The sequence below is a fragment of the Jaculus jaculus genome, chromosome 18, assembly GCF_020740685.1.
Source record: "Jaculus jaculus isolate mJacJac1 chromosome 18, mJacJac1.mat.Y.cur, whole genome shotgun sequence".
Classification (NCBI taxonomy): Eukaryota; Metazoa; Chordata; class Mammalia; order Rodentia; family Dipodidae; genus Jaculus; species Jaculus jaculus.
The window spans coordinates 10,488,996-10,511,887 of NC_059119.1; the positions used below are offsets into that span (position 1 = coordinate 10,488,996).

At 41.6% G+C, this 22,892-nt stretch overlaps 1 protein-coding gene and 1 long non-coding RNA gene across 3 annotated transcripts in view; one reads left to right on the forward strand and one right to left on the reverse strand.

Moving 5' to 3' along the window:
- Tet1 (tet methylcytosine dioxygenase 1) overlaps window positions 1-5,325 on the forward strand; it is an 88,863-nt gene extending 83,538 nt beyond the window's left edge. For both annotated transcript variants that reach the window (XM_045137286.1, XM_045137287.1), the window contains 2 exons: window positions 645-999; window positions 2,515-5,325. In XM_045137286.1, coding sequence (XP_044993221.1) covers window positions 645-999; window positions 2,515-3,452 — 1,293 coding nt within the window. In that variant the 3' untranslated portion in view covers window positions 3,453-5,325. The remainder of the gene's footprint in view (window positions 1-644; window positions 1,000-2,514) is intronic.
- LOC123455768 overlaps window positions 1-20,604 on the reverse strand; it is a 28,926-nt gene extending 8,322 nt beyond the window's left edge. Inside the window, exons 1-2 of the long non-coding RNA XR_006634125.1 lie at window positions 20,549-20,604; window positions 17,959-18,081 (exon numbers count right to left, since the gene is read on the reverse strand). This is a non-coding gene — a long non-coding RNA (uncharacterized LOC123455768). The remainder of the gene's footprint in view (window positions 1-17,958; window positions 18,082-20,548) is intronic.
- Window positions 20,605-22,892: the final 2,288 nt, after the last annotated feature.

Below are 22,892 nucleotides of genomic sequence, written 5' to 3' on the forward strand. Positions count from 1 at the left end.
ATTATAACCACTGGGTAGTATTTATTGATTTGACAGAGAGAGAGAGAGAGAATGTGCGTGTCAGGGTCTCCAGCCACTATAAAAGAACTCCAACATGCACTCCCTTGTACATCTGCCTAACACAGGTCCTGAGGAATCGAACCTGTGTCCTTTGGATTTGTGGCAAACACCTTAACCACTAAACCATCCCTCTAGCTCAATATATTTTATTTATTTACTTGAGAGGGAGAAAGAGAAAGAATGGGCATGTAAGGGCCTCCAACCACTGCAAAGAAACTCCAGACACATGCGCCCCCTTGTGCATCTGGCTTACACAGGTCCTGGGGAATTAAACCAGAGTCCTTTGGCTTTGCAGGCAAACACCTTAAATGCTAAGCTGTCTACCCAGGTTTTTTTTTTTTCAGGTAGGTTCTCTAGCCCAGGCTGACCTGGAATTCATCCTGTAGTCTTAGGGTGGCCTTGAATTCAAGGCGACCCTCCTACTTCTGACTCCCCATGTGCTGGGATTGAAGGCGTGCTTCACCTCGGCCCGCAAACCTTTTGATGGAGTACATGCGGTTTTTACAGAGGAAGCATAAACCAGGTAGGCTTAGCCAGGATGGCTGTGTTGAGCCCTTGTTCTTTTCCCTTCCTCCTTCCCTCAGGTGTGCACCTTGACCCGGGAGGATAACCGCTCCCTGGGAGTGGTTCCTGATGATGAGCAGCTCCATGTGCTCCCACTGTATAAGCTTGCAGACACTGATGAGTTTGGCTCCGTGGAAGGGATGGAGGCCAAAATCAAATCAGGGGCCATCCAGGTTCTCAAGCCCACCCGTCAGAAAAAGACACGTTTTACCCAGCCTGTGCCTCGCTGTGGGAAGAAGAGGACATCCATGATGACAGAGGCCCCGGACAGGAAGATCAGGGCTCTGGAGAGGCAGCAGCTGCCCCGAGCCAAGCAGAGGACCAGCGAAGCCAACCTGAACAGCAGCAATCATGTAGCCTTGGTGCCAGTCCCAGGTGAGGTCTGGGCACATGCTTCCATGCAGAGACGGGTGCGACATGCACTCTTGCCTTTGGTGCCATTGAAGGGATGAGGGATTATGTAAAGACAAAAAGCAAGGTCCAGGGTTGTTGGGAGCTATTGGTCTTAGGAACCTAGAAGGATATAGTAACTGTCAACAGCAGGTAGGGGAGTGAAGTTCACTTTTAAACTAGCAGGTTGAAGAGCACTATTCGAAATGTAATGGTGTCCTGGTAAGATGATGCACGCCTGTAATCCCAGCACTGCGGCGGCTGAGGTTGGAGGAGCACTTTGAGTTCGAGGCCAGCCTGAGGCTATATTGTAAATTCATGGTCAGCCTTGGCTAGAGCAAGATCAAGTGTAAATGTTAGATGTTTGACTTTAATAGCACTGAGATAGGTTCTTAATTTTTTTCTACACCTGGAAAGCAATTTGATTTATTTTACGTATTGATTGATTGATTGGGGGACATGTACATTCCATGGCACAAATGCCAGGGTCAGAGGCAACCTTGGGTATTTCTTCTCTTGTTCCACCTTCTTTTGAGGTAGTGTGTCTCACCATTGCTGCTCCCCACCTTTGGTATTCTCATGGCTCTGCCTCTCACTGCTGTAGGTATGCTGGGATTAGTCATGGTTGTAATGTTGAGAGTTCGATAGTGGAAAGACATGCAAGAAGATGTTCGCCAGGGCTTCTCACCACTGCAAACAAACTTCAGATGCATTTACCACATACAAGTTATATTTTCTTTCTCTCTCTCACCCTCTTTTTTTTGGAGGGGGTGTTTTGAATTTTAGGGTTTTGTTTGTTTGTTTGAAGTAGAGTCTCATTCTAGCCTAGGCTGACCTGGAATTCACTATGTAGTTTCAGGCTGACCTCAAACTCAAGGCAGTCCTCATACCTCTTGTTTCCTGGAGTACTGGGATTAAAAAGCATGTGCCACCATGCCCAATTTCCAAGACATATTTTCTTGATAACGTCACTTGAAATTTTATGTGCTTGTCTACTTTTCCTCTTTTCTCCTCTTCTTTCTTGTTTAAAAAAAAAAATGCTCCCTTCCGTTTTCTTCATTTATTTATTTATTTGTTTTTTAAGGTAAGGTCTTGTTCTAGCTCAGGCTGACTTGGATTTCACTATGTAGTCTCAGGGTGGCCTCGAACTCACATTGGTCCTCCTACCTCTACCTCCCAACTGCTGGGATTAAAGGGGCGGGCCACCATGCCTGGCTTCTTCATTTATTTTTAACATTATTTATTTATTTTTGAGGTGGGGTCTCTCTCTAGCCTAGGCTGACCTGAAATTCACTATGTAGTCTCAGGCTGGCCTTCAACTCACAGTGATCCTTCTCCCTTGGTCTGTGCGTGCTGGGATTAAGGCCATGCACCAGCAACTACTAAAATAATTACCAAGTATTTTCACACTTGTTGAAACACTTCACAGTTTACGTGCTAATTGTGAGACGGTGCCACGTGGAATGGGTAGTGAAACTAAACCCCATTTTATCTTCCAAGGTTCAGACAACACTAAAAGCTATTCATCGGTCCCCTCCACTCCTCACCCCGTGAAAGAGGCAAGCCCTTCTCCAGGCTTCTTGCCCACGGCTGCTTGCTCCACGAACGCATCTCCATGTAGGTACAACACAACAGCCTCGAGTGGGTTTTCAGAGAGGAGTGGCATTCCCCAGTGCCCGGCGCCTTCTGGAGGTCGCAGTGGTGCAGCGGCGGTAGCCGGGGAATGCGCGGACCCCGGGCGGCCTGGTGACGCGGCTCCTCTTCCCGCCCTGTCTCCTCCAGTGCCAGGTCCCCTCGGTTGCGCTGAGCCTCCCCCTGGGCCCGCTGGGCAGCCCCCTTGCCCGGAGGCCGACCAGCAGCAGCCCGCGGTGCTCGCTGCGGGCTCCTGTCCCACGGAAGAAGAAGAAGGCAAGCAGCGCCGGGACGCGGAAGAGCCGCTGTCGGAGGCGCCGGCGCCCGAGGGCCCCGAGTCCCCCTGCGGGGAGCGGGCGCGCATTGACGAGTACTGGTCGGACACCGAGCCCGTCATCCTGGATCCCAGCGTGGGCGGGGTGGCCATCGCGCCCACCCACGGCTCGGTGCTCATCGAGTGCGCCCGCCGCGAGCTGCACGCCACCACCCGGGTGCGGAGCCCCAACCGCAACCACCCCACGCGCCTCTCCCTCGTCTACTACCAGCACAAGAACCTCAACAAGCCGCAGCACGGCTTTGAGCTCAACAGGATTAAGTATGAGTCCAAAGACTACAAAGCCAAGAAAGTGAAGGTCTCCGAGCAGACGGACCAGGCAGCTACCGAGGGGGCGGAAGCATCCCCTGAAGTCAACGAACTGAACCAAATTCCCTCTCGCGTCGCTTTGACGCTGACCCACGACCACGTGGTCACCGTGTCCCCGTACGCGCTCACGCACGTGGCGGGGCCCTACAATCACTGGGTCTGATGGCTTTTCTCCCCTTCCTAATGCCTTTGTTAGTGCAGTGTATTTTTTAAGGTGCTGTTCACCAGAAAGTCCTGTTGCTGTTTACTCTATCTTCATCTCACCCATTTCAAGTCAGAGGTAAAAATTTCACAATTGGGGTGGGTACTTAACTGTGACTATATTTTGACAATTCGTAGAAGGTGCACATTTCAAGCAAAAATTAATGTTTTATAGTTTTAAATGCATAAAGAAACGTTTTGGTTAGGTGTTAATAGAATTCACTCAGTTTGGTGCTTTAAATTTTGTTTACTATCAAACAGTCATTTCTAGAGAATTTTAAACAGGTTCATGTTCTGTGCTGTAAAAATCAAACAGTATTAACTCTACACAGCTCCTGGTGCTTAACCACATCAACACAGTTAAAAAAAATAAGCTGAGTTCTCATTTCATGGTGCCAGTGTTCCAACATCTTCCAATCATTGCTAGAAATTCGGCATATTCCTTTGAAATAAACCAATGAAATGCTTTTTTTCCTCTTAAAACATTTCTTCTGTATAAAATACTTCATTGTTAGTAATGGTTGGAGGCTGTTCATAAACTGTAAATATATATATTTTAAAAGCACTTTCTATTTTTAAAGTAACTTGAAATAGTATAGTAGAATACTATTGTCTATTGTTTGTGCATATTTGCATACAAGAGAAATCATTTATTCTTGCTGTGTAGAGTTCCATCTTATTAACTATGATATGTATTCAAGTAATATATGGTTTATGTTTCACATTATATATATATTAGCTACTTATATAAAATAAGTAATGATCTCTAAAAATTGGAATTAAGAAGCATCACTGATACTAATATTTAAACTTAAAAGTGGGCTTTTCTGATTTATTAAGTGTCCTCAAATTATTCTCTCCCCATACTTTTATCATTCTGAAATTCATTCTAATATAAAATGAGAAAAAATTAATCCTATAGAAATCTTTGGCAAACCAATTCTTTATTATTAGTACTGTTCCTAGGCCCAAGTCAAGTAGTAAATGTGATTAATTTTGATCTATTCATTAATCAACCTCCTGAGTTCAGGAAAATGGCAACTCTGTATTCTATAATACTTTTCTATGTTCTAGAAAATGGGGAAATTGTTATTCAGTTCATTTAATGTTCCCATTATTTTTTCCATTGCTGTATTGATTCAGAACCCCCCCCCCCCCACACACACACACACACCTCAAGGTAGGGTTTCATTCTAGCCCAGGCTGACCTGCAATCACTATGTAGTCTTAGAGTGGCCTTGTATTCACAGCGATCCTCCTACCTCTGCTGGGAGTGCTGGGATTAAAGGCGTGCACCACCATGCTTGGCTTAATTCATGTTTTTACCCCAACAATGAGGATTACTCCCTCCCCCCCAAAAAAGTTTAGAGCTAAGAACTTTCATTGACAAACTTGATTCTGTTAAAATGCGGAGGTGCTATGACATTCAGTGTCAGCTTCTTTGGCAGTACAGAAACCCTAACGGTGCTTCTCCTTTGGAAATGCCATAGGAAGCCCACAAGTAACCACAGTCATAATTTTGGTGCAAAAGCAAACAGCTCTAGTAAACTCTCTATAGAAAAACTCATTGTAACTTATTAAAATAATATATGGTGCAAAGTGTAAGTCTGAAGTTTTGAATAAGTAAAGGATATGAAGGGACTGTAAATAAGGAAGTGTCCTCTAACAGACTATCATCTTGTATGAAAGGAGGTCTGCTTCCTGAATATGTAAAATAGGGCAATTCACTGTCTTTTAGTATTTTGTGTGCCTTGGATTTCTGTTTAAAAACATGTATTTTTTGAGCCTAAGGTTCGTTATACATGTGAGTATATAAAAATTTGTTTTTTTGTGTGTCAGCTGCTTCAAATGAGATATTTACTAGTACTAGACTATCAGGAATATATCCTTGTGATACGACTTTTTACCCACTACTAATGGTTCTCTTGACATATTTAATGGATAAAATCTTTCCATTCCTCTATCCATCCTTCCAATGCACTCTTAGTGAATACTTGCAAAAATGTAAGCATTTATTTTATTTTTCCTTGAAATCACACCCATGGCATAGTAAGCATGAAAAAGTAAAACCCTAAAAGATTCCTTTGCAAATATTTTTTTAAAATAATAAAATTAACTTCTAAATAAGCCATGATAATATATCTGGCAGTAAATTTAAGTCTGTTTCTAGTGATAAATCCATAGTCTTGGTCTACATAACATTTTTTATTTTTTTAACTGAACACATTATCAAAATACAGATGTCAAAGGTATGAGTGGCTTTCTTCAGTTATCTTTATGGCCCTATATTTATTTTTTCCATTTTGGAATGCATGTAAATAATGTACTTTTTGATCTTTCCCCATTCTTAATGTTTAACTTTAAATACCATTATTGATTAACGGGACTGTTGGGGTTTGGGAAATTAGGTACAATTTACCAAAATAAGTAAGTGAAAATAATAAGTTTCAAATAAAATGTTTCTGTTCCATTTTTACAATTAACACTATGAATGGACTAACTCAACCAATATCACAGTTTGGGAACTGTATTCTATTCCTGCTTTGTTAAACTCTTACTCCTGAATTTGAACAGTTCACCATTTCTGTCCTGTGATTTCCTTTTTTTTTTTTTTTTTTTTTAACATCCTGTGTTTAAATAGAAGGTTCTGCTGCATTGTGAGTGTATGCTGGATACATTACTTTCAGAGAATGGTCTTACAAAGCAAGAAAATAAATTGGTTCTGAAATGGCATATTAACTTATCAAATTCATCGTCTAACATTGTATACTTATATTTTTTATTTATTTGAGAAAGAGAAAGAGGCAGATATGAATAGAGAGAATGGGCACACATGCCATGGCCTTCAGCCACTGCAAACAAATTCCAGACACGTGTGTCACCTTGTGCATCTGGCTTATGAGGATCCTGGGGAATCAAACCTGGGTCCTTTGGCTTTGCAGGCAAGTGCCTTAAAAACCGCTAAGCCATCTCTGCAGCCCTGAATACTTCTATTGATTTATTCTTGCCCAAGTACTAACCATGCCCAACCCTGCTTAGCTTCTGAGATTAGCTGAGATTGGGTGAATTTATGGGGGTATGGCCATAGACTTTATTGATTTCCTATAATTACAGAGCCCCTTTTCTTTTGCCTCTTTTATACATTCAAATTGAGTTTTGAAACTTCTGCTTTTGTCCCTAGTATGATCCTTGACTTTACTACAAGTCAGCTAAGTGACTTCCCAAACTGTTACCATGTTACCAGTTATAAAGGACAGCTTAGGTAACTTTCCACCACCTTTATTATTCACTCTGCATGAGGATGAAATAATTTCATTTTTCAAATATAGAATTTCACTAAGCTCCATAAACAATTTGTTTAAGACGTAACCCCTGTATAATTAGCTGAATGCATACTCCTGTGTAAATGAGCTACTGGCTTGATTCATATGAGGTAACCTACTTTCTAGTGTTATGACTACTCTTACTATCATTTTATAGCATGCCAAAATTAATCTTTTTAAAATAAAATTTATATTGAAACTTTTTAGGACATTACTGCATGACATCTGCCACCAGCTGTAGGCACAGCATCTCCTTTCATTGTGCCAACAAAATCAGTAGGTTTGTGCAGTCTTCAATGCAAGGTTATGTTCCGTTTCAGACCTTAGTGCATGGAATTCTTTTTTTTATCTTTTTGGTGTACATTTATTATGACTGTGAGTTTTCATCTTTACTAGTAATTTGTGACACAAACTATGAAGTAAAATAATAAGCTTAGCAGCCTTTCCTAGCAATGTCATAAAGTTCAATACCTAGGGCTCAGAGAGCAGATGTCAACATTGCTCTGAAATTAAATCAAGGCCTGTTTATGTTTGAAAGAACTGTACAAAACATACTTGATTTTCTCACCAAGGGGATACTTTATGACTGGGAAATAACCTCATTTTGGTAAAGTAAAAAATGAAGTGGCTTCCACCCCAGAGAGGTTTCAGGGGAACAAAGTTAACTATGAAACTGGGTCAAGATTCCCTTGGCAGCAGCTAGTGTCATGGGCTTAGCTTGGGAAACTAGCTGACTTTACTCATGAAGATGACCTATTAATTTGTTCTACAAAGTGCGGCAAGCCTCCTCATTGCCATAGTGGTGAGGAAAGATCTATTGCTCAGTATTTCTGCTCCCCTGAAACCACGTGTTGGGTATATACAAGGAGTTAAAATACCTGCGTAAAGTGTATTTCCATGTATATACTACCTAGCCATGGTTGTACAATCCATTTATGCCCCTTCCTAGTTAAGTCTCAGCTTTCGTTGTGCTATGAACTTTGACATAAAATGAAAGGACTGTTCAGTTGTATAAGTCTCATGCTGCGTGGTTTCAAGTCCAGATGACATATTTATTCCTGTGATGTAATCAGTGCCTGGATGCTGATTTCTCCAAGTCAGATTGTGCCCCATGTGAAAATTGTAGGAAAGCCACTGAGAAACTCGGAATCAGTAAATATGCCCCCATCAGAAGCTGAGTGTTTTTTTGTTTTGTTTTGTTTTTTCGAGGTAGGGTCTCACTTTGGTCCAAGCTGACCTGGAATAACTATGTAGTCTCAGGGTGGCCTCTAACTCTTGATGATCTTCCCACCTCTGCCTCCCAAGTTCTGGGATTAAAGGTGTGTGCCACCACGCCCAGCACTGAGTGTATTTTCTTAGAATGCATGAGTTCCTTTTTAGTTCTTGGAGATGCTGCTAAGTCAGCCAGGCCTGAAGGAACCTGCAATGGCTCCTCTGCCTCTTTTTCAGGGGCTAGGGCTACACCTGTGCCTGCTTTGCAGTGCTGGGCTAAACACAGGGCACACAGACTCTTAAGGCAAACACTCTAACAACTGAGCTACAGCCCCTCTGCCTAGAAGTGGCTTTTATTATGCATGAAAGCTTTCTTTTTTCACTGTTTGAACATTACTGTTTGTTTGCTTGCTTGCTTTTAAGACATGGACTGTTGGACATGGTGGCACATGCCTTTGATCCTAGCACTTGGGAGGCAGAGGTAGGAGGATCATGGTTGCAAGATCGAGGGCACCCTGAGACTACATAGTGAATTGCAGGTCAGCCTGAGCTAGAGTGAGACCCTTCCTCGAAAAAGAAAACAAAATTAAATGGGGACTCACTCTAGCCCAGGCTGAGCTGGAATACACTATGTAATCTCAGGCTGGCCCCAAACTCACAGTGATCCTCCTACCTTGGCCTTCTTGAGTGCTGGGATTAAAGGCGTGCGCCATCATGCTTGATGACTTTAAAAATTTTAGCATTGGTAGCCAGGCATGGTGGCACCCACCTTTAATATCAGCACTCAGGAGGCAGAAGTAGGAGGATCTCTACAAGTTCGAGGTCAGCCTGGACTAGACTGAGACCCCACCTCGAAAAAACAAACAAACAAAAAATTAACATTGGTCATTTTCTTGTTTCCTATCTTCCTTTTCCACCCCATCTTTAATTCTTATGATCTTGTTTTGGTCCTAAATTTTCTTATTCATAACTGCTTTTTTTTTTTTTAAGGTAGGGTCTCACTCTAGCTCAGGCTGACCTGGAATTATTCACTATGTAGTCTCAGGGTGGCCTTGAACTTACAGTGATCCTCTTACCTCTGCCTCTTGAGTGCTGGGATAAAAGGTGTGCGCCACCACACCCATCTAGCTGCTTTTATCTTAAAATAAACCCTGACCCATGGTACAACAAGATTAGAATTAGCTGATTTAATTCAGTTATAGCTTTTCAGTTTGTTTTTCTATAGGTTTTGTTGTTTGGGGAGAAATTATTTTACACTCTAGCCAGGCTTGCCTCAGTAATTCCTGAGTGAAGTGAGAGGCGTCAGCCTCAGGTCCTGACTGCCCTTCTATACTTGCTGTGACTTTGGAAACTCCGATAGCACTGTAAGCCAACCTGCAGTAAAAGAAAAATTGAAGCCAGGTGTGATGGCATATGCCCAACACTCAGGAGTCTGAGGTTGGAGGATTGCCATGAGTTCTAGGTCAGCCTGAACTGGACTGAGACTGTCTCCAAAACCGAAGAGAGAAAGAGAAATTTTGCTCCTAAAAACTTTTACCACTGTCAGAAAGATTTTAATTTAAAAAAAAACACTATTGGAAAGAATTCTTCATTTGGCAAGGTGTACATGCGTCATCCTTGACCAGAAAGTCTAAATTCTCTTGGTCTCATTTTGCTCAGGCCTCAAGGTCACACAGTATATTCATTCTACATTTTTAACCTTCTTGTTTTCTCTTAGATTAAAAATCTGCTATTCACTGGGCGTGGCAGCACACCCCTTTATATCCTAGCACTTGGGAGGCAGAAGTAGGAGGATCACAGTGAGTTTGAGGCCACCCTGAGACTACATAGTTAATTCCAGGTCAGCCTGGGCCAGAGTGAAACCCTACCTCAAAAACACAACAACAACAAAAATCTGCTATTCATGTCTCTTAACTTGTCTCCATTATCCAGCTCTCTACATAAATACAGAACATGCATTTTAAGAATGACAGTAATCGTGGTCAAGTTGTATTTCCTATTTTCCCCTACCTTTTTCTTTTCCTTCTCCCTTTTGGGTTTCTTTTTTGGGGGTGAGGTTCTTATATATAGTGTCTTGCTTTGTAACCCATACTGACCTTGAATTCTCTCCTACTGTCTTAGCCCTCTTGCCTGTCTTAAAATCATATCTTACGAGTCCTTTTAGACATTATAACCAAAGATCAAGAAACTGTGGCATAAGCCTGTAATGACAAAATTATTTGAGAGGCTGAGGCATGAGGACTGTGAATTCAAGGCCTGTCTGGTGAAATCAGCACGATCCTTTCTCAAAGTAGGAAGTTTCCAAAAAAATGGCAGACAAGGAACTGGAGATGTAGCTCAGCGACAACACTGCGCTTGGCTACCATGCTGAAAGCCCAAGGTTCTCCGGCAGTACTGCAAAGATTCAGCCCGTCTGAGTTAGGCACAGATTTAGTTTTTACTTGAGTAGTCTCAAGACCGTAGGTTACTATCAAGTAGTCATAAATTTTTCTAAAAATCCAGACTATATTTCATTCATGTGCCATTCAAGTCTTTTGCAGTATATAAGAAGAGATTCCAATATTCTTATCATATGGCTTTGCTTTTTCTGTATAATGCGTTCTAATTACAAATTTGCCAACCATTGACTTAGTAATTGAGGCTTATCTACACGTAGACTTTCTTTTCCTATTGTCCAACAGGATTTGTGAGTAGGATCTATTTTCTAAGTAAATACATTCTTTGAAATCGTTTAACGATTGGCAATAGTCGAAACTTTTTTTTTTGACCCTGGTTGGCCTGCAACTCAGAATTCCCCTGCCACAGCCCCCCAGTCAAACACAACCTACCACACACAGCCAACAGTAGGAAATACTGAATAATAAAGATGAGAAATGGACAGGAAATACACAGGTCCTGATAAGTAAGCCATCAGAAACTCTAGAGCAAATGTTGGATGATTATGTTCTCATCAACAACTAAAGGTTCACACTGCCAGTTCCAAAGCAAGAACTGCTTTGCATTTGTCTGCCCTCTATAAAATTTTATCTGAAAAAACTGCTTAAAAGGTACTATTTGGGGAGGAAAATACCATAATGCAAATTAAGATCTCTAACCAAATTTAGTAGCACAGATCTGTAATCCTAGCTCTTGGGAGGTGGAGGCAAGGGGCGTGGAGTTCAAGACCAGCATTTGTTAATACATAATGAATTTGAGGCCACCTGGAATACATGAGACCCTGTCTGTTTCTCTCACACACATAAGCAGTAAGTAAATTGTATCTCCTGTACTTTGTAATAATTTAGGCTATCAGATTGCTTTGCTCACTCTCTAGCCCAGGCTGACTTAGAATTCACTATGTTATCTCAGGCTGGCCTGGAACCCATAGCAATCCTCATATGTATCTGCGTCCACAGTGCTGGGATTAAAGGTGTGTGCCACCATACCTGGCTTTTTTTTTTTTTTTTTTTTTTTTTTAATCCAGGGTCTCATTCTAGCCCAGGCTGACCAGGAACTTACTTTGACAGCCCAGGCTGGTCTTGAACTCATTGCAGTCCTCCTACCTCAGCATCCCAAGTGCTGGGATGAAAGGCGTGAGCCATCACACAGCTTTTGTCTGTGAGGCGGTGTCTCACGGTGGCTTAGGCTGTCCTGTAGCTTCTGGCAGCGCTGCTGCCTCATTCTGGGATCTCAGGCTTGAGCTACCTGCTCAGTTGTGACAACATGAACAAAACTTGTAAAACTACAGAATCTCTCCTTACTATTAAAACAGAAATAATCTAAATTTTTCTGTAAGATAATTTTTTAAATAGTACTTTTAAAAAAGACTAGAGATCAGCACCTCAAAGTTAAATATATTTGTTCAGTCTACTGAAAGGCAGGTTTCTTGAAGGAAATGGTGCTAAGGCAAAAAATTCTAGCTCCAATCCTCTTAAGATAAAATGCAAAATTGTTGGGATTTCTAAAAATAGTATTGTCTGTATTTTGTCTTCAGTTTGTTGTTTGTCGCTATTATGCTTTTAGCCACAAAAAGATCTGTGGATCAGAAGTTAAACATACCTTTGCTTAGAGAGGCTAGACAAACACTGGGCTGTATTTGTAAAGTTTTCAGTGATCTCTTTATAGTAACCTCTACATATAAAGAGACATGATATTTTGACTATCTCGTGAATTCATCCTGAGTCACAGAAGAGGGGGAAGACATGGGTCAAATAATTTAATATTCAAATAAGAATCCATTTATTTTGACTTTGGTGAGCTCAGTAACTTCATGTCCTCACCAGTGATGTTTGTATTATAATAAATGGTTAATAATATATGACTTTACAAAAACAGCTCTTTAGAAAGATTAAATATTTTTATTGCAATGTATGGTCATATTTTTTTTAGTCTTTACAGAGAGAGCATTGTGATAGGTGCTTAAGAGAAATATTTTTCCAGAAATGATTTTATAGTTAAAACAAAGGGCAGCTTTTGCATTGTGATGTATGGGTGGACTGGTCATATTTGATTACTAGGAAACCATGAAGTGTTCCCTCAAGTGAAGCTTGTAAGGTCATATAGCAGAGAGAGCACAACATGCATTTCTAGTTTATGCATTTTCTCTCATTCTATATGGTGATGTACAGAGTAAATTCACAAGCAAATCATTACCATGGTTTTCAGCAAAATGAAAAATTGCTTATGGTAGAGGACAGGTCAGATACTCAGATTCTTCATCATGGGGAAATACAGGAGTACTGAATTCTCAACAGAGAAATAGTTAATATTCTAAGTCGATATTCCTTGTATCTTCCTGATTTTTCTGTGGAACATATTTAGTGTTTAATTTTTACGTTTCTTATTTATTTATTTTATTTTTTTAGTTTTTCGAGGTAGGGTCTCGCTCTAGCCCAGGCTGATCTGAAATTCACTATGTAGTCTCAGGCTGGCCTCGAACTCACAGCGATCCTTCTACCTCATCCTCCCAAATGCTGGGATTAAAGGTGTGCGCCACCACGCACAGCTAGTTTTCCCTTTTGAGTTTCTGCCTTGGGAGGTTTTTACTTTTTGCAACCTACTGTAATAAATATCATTCACTAAGTTTTTTTTTATTTTTAGGAAATGCTTTTAAAATTCCACAAAATATTTGTTCTCATTCTTAATCTATGAGGGAAACAGAAAAAGAAAGCACTTCACCATGTAGAAGGGAAAGAGATAATCTTCTAATAGATTTAAGACAACAGGCCATGCAGTCCTCTGTAGACAAGGGAACACTTCCTAGCAGTACTTGAAGACCTGTGAGTTGGAGCTGCATGTTACTTGAAAGATCTAATTAAGCTAAATTTTGGTGCACAGCAGTTGTACATGATTTCATGTTTATGTAGCAAAATTTATTGAAATATGCTAGTATTGAAACATACATGTAAAGATTGTTGTGGAAATTGTCTATTTTCCTTGTGTGTCTCATTTGTTTAGAGTATAATTTTTTTTTTCAAAAAATTGTTCTATCTGAATAAGGTTAAATGAATACTGTAATTGAAAATATATTTTAAATTTTGTCATGAGTTTTTAAAAAAACTATTGCGAATTGTACCATTCCTGATTACACAGAACTTTGTGGGTGGTTTTAAATAAATTTTATACTTCTATTTTGCACCTTGTGGCCTAATTTTTCTTTCCTCCAAAATCATATTATAGTTTTAATATCCAACAAATTCACATTTTAATTAGAAAACACTAATTATTATTTAGAGATCACTAAATATATGGATCTTGTACTTACTCATATAAAACCCATGCTAGGGTGTGGTAGTAAAAGAGCTTAGCATGCATAAGGTTCAAAAAAGTATTGATTCTTGGACTAGAGAGATGGCTTAGTGGTTAAGGCACTTGTCTGTGAAACCTAAGGACCCAGGTACAATTCTCCAGGTCCCACATAAGCCAGGTGCATAAGGTGGTACATGTGTCTGGTCTGGAGTTCCTTTGCAGTGGTTGGAGGCCTTGGTGCATTTATTCTCACTATGTCTCTAATAAACAAATAAAAATAAATAAAGGATTGGGCTGGAGAGATTGCTTAGTGGTTAAGGTGCATGCTTGCAAAGCCTAAGGACCCATGTAAACCAGACACACATGGTGGCACATGTGTCTGGAGTTTGTTTGCAACGGCTAGAGGCTCTGGTGTGCCCATTCTCTTTCTATCTCTCTCTCTTTCTCCCCCTCTCTGTCTCAAATAAATAAAATCTTTTTTTTAAGTATTGATTCTTGCCTGGTGTAATGTTGCATGTCTTTAATCCCAGCAGTTGGGAGGCAGAGGTAGGAGTATTACTAAGAGTTTGTGGCCAGCCTGGGACTACAGAGTGGATTTCCAGTCATTCCGTGCAAGAGTAAGATCCTACCTCAGGGAATAAAGTGGTATTGAGGGCTGAAGAGATGGCTAAGCGAGTAAGGCATTTACTGTCAAAGCGTAAAGACCTGGGTTAAATTCCCTAGTACCCACATAAAGCCAAATACACAGTGGTGCATACATCTGGAGTTCCTTTGAAGGCCCTAGTGAGTTCATTCTGTCTCTCTTCTATCTCTCTGCTTGGAAATAAATAAAAAATGTTTTTGCAAAAAAGTACTGATTCTTCGTTCCACTTGATATATATGAAGTGTCTAATTACCACAGATGGTAGAGTGTCCACTGTGTGCATAGCTCAGAAGGTTCCATTAACCCAAAAACTACTGTAGTGTCCTTAATAGTCTGCCTCCTCCCATATGACCAACCCTGGTAATGAGGTACACTCACATGAAAACCACATATTTTCCTGCATGTGTGCTGTGGAGGTTAGAGCAGAACACCTGGTGTCATCTACTGCGGTTCTGCCTTATTTCCCTGAGATGAAGTCTCTCACTGGATCTGCAGCAGCCATTTTCAGTAAGGATGGCTGATCTGTAAGCCCCACCAGTTCTCTCTCAACTGTCCACAGGACTGAGGTTACAGATGTGCCTAGCCCTGCATGGCATTTTTAGGTCTATGCTAGGGATTAAATTCAGGCCCTCTTAACAGCTGAGCTATGTATCCCAGGCTGGCATGAAATTCAAGGTTATCCCCCTGCCTCAGCCTCTGATGTGTTGGGATTGCAAACTTCTGTTCACATTTGGCTGTACATATAAATGGTGTCAGGGAAGTATAGTGAACTAGGCCTCTATTCTATTGATTCATTGTCATTTCCAGGGTTTTTTTTGGGGGGGGGGGCGCGAGGGTGTTTTTTTGGTTGTTTATTTTTTAAACAGGGCTTCAAAGTGTACTCAGGCTGAGCCATATGTTATTAGAAAACTTTCAGTGCCAGGGATGGAATATCTTCCAGTGAATTATTGGCCAGGGAGGTCCCTAGTGCCCCCAAAACATTACAGGTCATTGCCGAGGCCCTTGGTTTCCCACAAGGCATAGATGGTAAGACTGTATTACTGAAGATTCCATATACTTGGGCTGCAAGGTCACTGAAAAACCCTACTGGAGCTTAGCTGAAAATCTCCTCCATGTAGACCAGCTGACAGAAAGCTGGGAAAAAAAAAAAAACACGCTGCATGCAGTTCAATGGGAGACAGAAATCTCTAGTGAAGATAACCAACAGTGGACACTGCAAGCCTTATATTGGACCAGCTAGGCCAAATGAGCCATCAGGTGCAATAATGGCACGTCTGTCATGGGGGAACCAACTGCCCTCTAATTTGACTGGAGGCCTGCTTCATGGGAGGGAATACATCCCTGATACTGAAAACCTACAACAGGGGTAGTCATGACCCCTAGGAGTGTAATGTCTTCTACTGTCTGGCTAAATGTATATACTATACTCATCAAACTGCCCAGTAAGCCCTTTTAATGTTTATACCTATATATTAATGCTACTCTCACTTTTGGTACAGAACCTTCTCTTTTCAAATGGCAGTGACTTTGTGAGGACTCTGAAGGCATCATGGTGCTGAGAAGTGACAGAAGTGCTCAGCACTGCTATATCTCAGTCACACCTTCCAAAGCTCAGGGTCCAATGAGGAAGAGGTGGCAGAATGTAAAAGCCAAAGGAAGGGTAGGACTCCTTAGAACATGCTTCTCCAGACACAAAAAGGCCTGGATATCCATGACCTCACAGTGCCTGACACTACTTACACAAGACCATCATAAGAGGAAGAAAAGATCATATCAAAAATAAAAGAGAGACTGATTGACAGGGTAAGGGGATATGATGGAAAGTGGAATTTCAAAGAGGACAGTCGGGGGAGGGAGAGAATTACCATGGGATATTGTTTACAATTATGGAAGTTATTAAAAAAAATCCCCTGCCCCAGCCTTCAGACTGCTGGGAATACGTTGTGAGCCAATGCACATGCACCTGGATCAATATTAAAATGTGATTGTTGGGCTGGAGAGAGGCTTAGCAGTTATGCACTTGCCCGTGAAGCCTAAGGACCCCGGTTTGAAGCTCAATTTCCCAGGACCCACCTTAGCCAGATGCACAAAGGGGCACACGCATCTGGAGTTCGTTTGCACTGGCTGGAGGCCCTGGTGTGCCCATTCTCTATATATCTCTATCTGCCTCACTCTCTGTCACTCTCAAATAAATAAATAAACAATTAAGAAAAAAACAAAAAAAAATTTTTTTTAATGTGATTGTTAAGATGCTGGAGAGATGGCTTAGCAGTTAAGGCTCTTGACTATGAAACATAAGGATCCAGGTTCATTTCCCCAATTCCTATGTAAGCCAGATGCACAAGGTGATGCATGCATCTGAATTTGTTTGCAGTGACTGGAGGCCCTGGCATGCTCATTCTCTCTCTCTGTCTCAAATAAATAAAAATAAAATATTTTTAGAAATAGAAAGAAATGTGGTTGTTAAGAACACTGTTTCATTTCAAAGCCTGATGTGGTGGCTCACACCTTTAATCCCAACACTCACTTTTGGTAGAGAACCTTCTCTTTTGAAATGGCAGTGACTTTGTGATGACTCCAAAGGCATCATGGTGCTGAGAAGAAGTGACAGGAGTGCTCAGCACTGCAATATTTCAATCACACCTTTCAAGGCTCAGGATCCATTGTGGAAGCAGAAGAGGTAGTGGAAAGAATGTAAGAATCAAAGGAAAGGTAGACAGAGGTGGGAGGATTGCCACAAATTCAAGGCCATCCTGAGACTACATAGTGCATTCTAGGTCAGCCTGGGCTACAGTGAGACCCTACCTCAAAAAACAAAACCAAAAAATAACAACAAAAAAAAAGTCACTGTTTTAGGCTATTTGTGGTGGCCATGGCTTTCATCTTAGTACTCAAGGGGCAGAGGTAAGAGGAAAGGAGGAATGCTGTGAGTTCTTCAAGGCCAGCCTCCTGGGACTACAAGACTGAAGAGTGAGTTTCCAGGTCAGCCTGGGCTAGAGTAAGATCTGACCTCAAAAAATTTAAGATTAAAAGGAATCTCAAGCCGGGCATGGTGGCACCCACCTTTAATCCCAACACTTGGGAGGCAGAGGTAGGAGAATCACCATGAATGAGACCCTACCTCAAAAAACACACACACACACAAAAAGAATCTCTTCCTAGCTCCACCACTTTATGCCTGGATGAATGATGTGTTTCCTCAATGTGAAAATAATAGCTTTCTTTGGGGATTACTATAAGCATCAAATTAGTCTACTAGTGGACAGAAAGTGTGATTCCATAAGTTCTTTGGTGGCGAAAGAGACAACCACTAGGCGTATGGCCTGGAAGCCTTTCATCTTACTGAGGTTGGATTGTCCAAAAGTCCCATGGTATTCTGGCAGTGTCCCAACTCTGATGTTCAAGGTTAGGCACAAAGTCACAATTGCTTTTGATTTGAGCCTGATCCACTCAGTGAAGTCTGTATCTTTGAATACCATTTGTTCACAAATATTGACAACCTTTTTTCTTCAGCTACGAATTAGAAATCGTAGATTTTTACCCTCTGTAGTTTGTAAGCCTACCTTCACTTTCTGCTTGTCTCTTCTGCATCCTCTTCCTGCCACCAGAGGCGGAGTCCTCCACGTATAGGGGCCTCCTCTGTTACCTGTCCCATCAGGCCTGATGAAGGCGACAGTTTCTTCTCTCTACGATGAAAATGAAATCTCTCCTTTAACACTGGATCCTATCAGTATCTGAATATGTACTAGTTGGGAAAGTAAAACAAAACCTGTTTTTCAGGCCCATAGTTTATTCTAACAGCAATATTTCTCTTCTAGTCAAAACTGTTTCGTGAAATATTCTTTCTCTCTCTCCCTCCCTTTTTTTCTTTTTATATATATATATATATATATATATATATATATTATTTTTTTTTTTTTGAGATAGGGTCTCACTATAGCCCAGGCTAACCTGGAATTCACTATGTAGTCTCAGGGTGGCCTTGATCTCATGGCAATCCTCCGGACTAGGCCTGGAATTAAAGGCATGTACCACCACATCCAGCTAGAGGTGAATACTTTTTTTTTTTTTTGGTTGTTTTTTCTTTTTCTTTTTTTTTTTTTTTTGCTTTGCAATAATTTATTTTAGATACAAGGTGAACTTGGCTGGGTGTGGTGGCACACACCTTTTTTTTTTTTTTTTTTTTTGAGGTAGGGTCTCACTCTAGCCCAGGATGATCTAGAATTCAGTATGGAATTTCAGGGTGGCCTCGAACTCATGGCAATCCTCCTACCTCTGCCTCCTGAGTGCTGGGATTAAAGGCGTGTGCCACCATGCCCAGTTGAGATGAATACTTTTGAAGGATGTAAATTACTGGCTGGTTGTGGTGTCACATGACAGTAGGAAATTGAAGAAAAGGCAGAGAGGTAGGAGGCTAGGGAGTTCAAGATCAGCTGGGACATATATTTAGTCTCAAATCCCAGCATTTGGAGGCTGAGATAGGAGGATTGCTCTGAGTTATATGCCAGCTTGCGGAAACAGACCGAGTTCCAGGTAAATCTTGCTGGAGTGAACGAATATCTTTAAAAAAATTAAAAACAGGGCCTGGAGGGATGGCTTAGAGGTTAAGGCATTTGCCTGCAAAGCCAAAGGACCCTGGTTCAATTCCCCAGGACCCATGTTAGCCAGATGCAAAAGGGGGTGCATGTGTCTAGAGTTCCTTTGCAGTGGCTGGAGGCCCTGGTGCACCCATTTTCTCTCCTTCCTTCCCTCTCTCTCTCTCCCCCTCTCTGTCAAGTAAATAAATAATATTTAAAACAATTAAAAACAGGGCAGGAAAGGTGGTCCAGCAGTTTAGGGTGCTTGCCTGCAAAGTCTAATGACCTGAGTTTGATTCCCCAGTACCCAAGTAAAGCCAGATGCACAAAGTGGCGCATGTGTCTGGAGTTTGTTTACAGTGGCTAGAAGCCCTGGAACACCTATTTTCTGTCTCTTTTCTTGCAAATAAATAAAAATATTAAAAAAAAATAAAAACAAAAACAGGGCAGGAGAGATGTTTTAGCAGTTTAGGCACTTGCCTGTGAAGCCTAGGGACCCAGGTTTGCTTTCCCAGTACCCACGTAAGCCAGATGCATATGGTAGTGTATGTATCTGGAGTTTGTATGCAATGGCTAGAGACCCTGTTGTGCCCATTCTCTCTCTATTTGCCTTTTTCTCTCTCTCTCTCTGATAAATAAAAATATTTTAAAAAGCCGGGCATGGCAATGCACACCTTTAATCCCAACATTTGGGAGGCAGAGGTAGGAGGATCACCGTGAGTTTGAGGCCACCCTGAGTGAACTCCAGGTCACCCTGGACTAGAGTGAGACCCTATCTTGGGAAAAAAAAAAAGGGGGGGGAGTGAGACTGAAGAGATTGCTTAGTATTTAGGGCACTTGCCTGGGGAGCCTAAGAATGCATGTTGAAATCCCCAGGCCCCACCTATAGCCAGACGCAAAGTGACACAAGCGTGCAATGTCGCAGATGTGCACAAAGGGGCTTATACGTCTGACGTTCGTTCTTGGCATGCCCATTCTCTCTCTCCCTCCGTCTGTCTCTCTTCTTCTTTCTCCCTCTCTGTCAAAAAATAAAATAATAATAAAAGAATAAATAAAGTCGGGTATGGTGGCACACACCTTTAATCACAGCACTCATGAGGCAGAGGTAGGAGGATTACTATGAGTTCAAGGCCACCCTGAGACTACATAGCCTGAGCTAGAGTGAGACCCTACCTGGAAAAAACAAACAAACAAAAAGAGACAAAAAAGAAGGAGGAGGAGGAGGAGGAGAAGAAAAAATGCCATTTGCAAGAAAAGAGACAGAAAATAGGTGTTCCAGGGCTTCCAGCCACTGTAAACAAACTCCAGCGTTTAGTCACAGCAGTCGCACTCTGGATGCAGGGATAGGAAGATCTCTCTGGGTTCTAGGCTACCTTGAGACTACATAGGGAATTCCATGTCAGGTTGGGCTTGAGCCAGACCCTATTTCAAAAAAAAGAAGAAGAAGAAGGAGGCGCGGGGGGGAGAAGAAGAAGAGGTGAGGAGGAGGAGGAGGAGAAGGCTGGAGAGCTGGCTCACTCATTAAGGCGCTTGCCTGCTAAGCCTAATGACCCTGGTTTGATTCCCCAGTACTCACATAAAGGCAGATCACAAAGTGGCACATCCTTCTGGAGTTTGTAAAGGCTAGAAGCCTTGGAGTGGCCATTCTGTCTGTCTCTATTTCTGTCTTCTCTCTGCTTACAAATAAATAAATAAAAGATTTTTAAAAAACCTGAAGATAAAATAGAAATCACCAATACTATATATATTTTACCATACACACACACAAAAGCTTTGAGTGTTTGCAAAGTACATGAATAAACATTTCTCCAATGAAGTTGTACAAGTTGCCACTAAGCGCATGAGATTATGCTCAAAATCTTTAGTTGTATTAGGGAACTGCAAATTAACACAACCATGACAGTTCACTTCATCTTGGTGAGGATAGAAAGGGAGAATGAGACAGACAGAAATGAGGCTTGGTAAGGATGTGGCACATTTCTTGTGGGAATATAAAATCGTACAGCCACTGTAAAAATAGTTGCTCAGAAAGTTAAATATAGAATTATCATATGACCCAGACTCAGATTCCAAGGCACAATATATAACCAAAAGAACTGAAGAGTTCAAACAAAAATTGTATATGACTGTTCTTCAGAGGAAGAAAAATTATTATTATTATTATTATTATATTATTATTATTTGTTTTGGTTTTTCAAGGTAGCATTCTCTCTCACTCAGGCTGATCTGGAATTCATTATGTAGTCTCAGGCTGGCCTTGAACTCACAGTGATCCTACTACCTCTGCCTCCCAATTGCTGAGATTAAAAACATTCACTGGGGACTGGGGAAATAGTTTAGCGGTTACAGCATTTGCCTGTGAAGCCTAAGGACCCGGTTTTGATTCCCCAGGACCCATGCAAGCCAGATGCACAAGGGTGCACATGTGTTTGCAGTTCGTATGCAGTGGCTAGAGGCCCTGGCATGCCCTTTCTTTCTCTCTAATAAATAAATAAATAGATTTTTTTAAAGCATGCACCACCAAACCTGGTCAAAAAAAATTTTTTTTTAAATATTTTTATTTACCTATTTGCAAGCAGAGAGAGACAGAGAGAGGGACATCATGGCCTCTTGACACTGCAAAGGAACTCCAAGTGCATGCATATTTGGCTTTACATGGGTGCTGAGAAACCAAAACCCAGGTCACTAGGCTTTCTAGGCAAGTGCTTTAACTAATCCCTGAGCCATCTCTCCAACCCAAAAAACTGCTGGGATGCAGACCTGATACACCAGCTTTTTCTTTTTCTTTCTTTTTACCCAATAAAACTTTGCCTCACACACACACACACACACACACACACACAACCCTGTTTAAAGAGACTTGTCCCCACTGTGTAGTTTATGATGGCCTCCAATTTGCAGTGGTCCTCCTGCCTGTACTTCTCTAGTGCTGGGATTACAGGTATACTCTGGAGGCAGGATTATCTTTAAAAAAATTTTTTAATGTTTTTGTTTTTTTTTAAAGTGGAAGAGGAAGTCTCTCCCATTCTTTTTTTAAATTTTTTTTTATTTTTGTTTATTTATTTGAGAGAGACAGAGAGGGACAGAAAGAGGCAGATAGAGAGAGGGAAAAAGAATGGGCGCACCAGGGCCTCCAGCCACTGCAAACGAACTCCAGACGCATGTGCCCCCTTGTGCATCTGGCTAATGTGGGTCCTGGGGAATCGAGCCTCGAACCAGGGTCCTTAGGCTTCACAGGCAAGCGATTAACGACTAAGCCATCTCTCCAACCCTTTATTTTTTTATTTTTATTTATTTTTATTTATTTTTTAATTTTTTATTTATTTATTTGAGAGCGACAGACACAGAGAGAAAGACAGATAGAGGGAGAGAGAGAATGGGCGCGCCAGGGCTTCCAGCCTCTGCAAACGAACTCCAGACGCGAGCGCCCCCTTGTGCATCTGGCTAACGTGGGACCTGGGGAGCCGAGCCTCGAACCGGGGTCCTTAGGCTTCATAGGCAAGTGCTTAACCGCTAAGCCATCTCTCCAGCCCTCTCCAGCCCTTTAAATGTTTTATTTTTTTATTTATTTACTTGACAGAGAAAGAGGGAGAGAGAGAAAATGGGCATGCTAGGGCCTCCAGCCACTGCAAAGGAACTGCAGACATTTGTACCCCCTTGTACATCTGGCTAACATGGGTCCTGGGGAATTGAACCTGGGTCCTTTGGCTTTACAGGCTAACATCTTAACCACTGAGCCATCCCTCCAGTCCTCCTCAAAAAATTTAAAAAAATATTTTTTTTATTTGAGAGTGAGAGAAAAAGAATGAATGGGCATGCCAGTGTCTCTAGCCAGTACAAACAAACTCCAGGCATATGGGCCACCTTTTGTGTCTGGCTTTACGTGGATACGGAGGAATTGAATCTTCTTCCTTAGGATT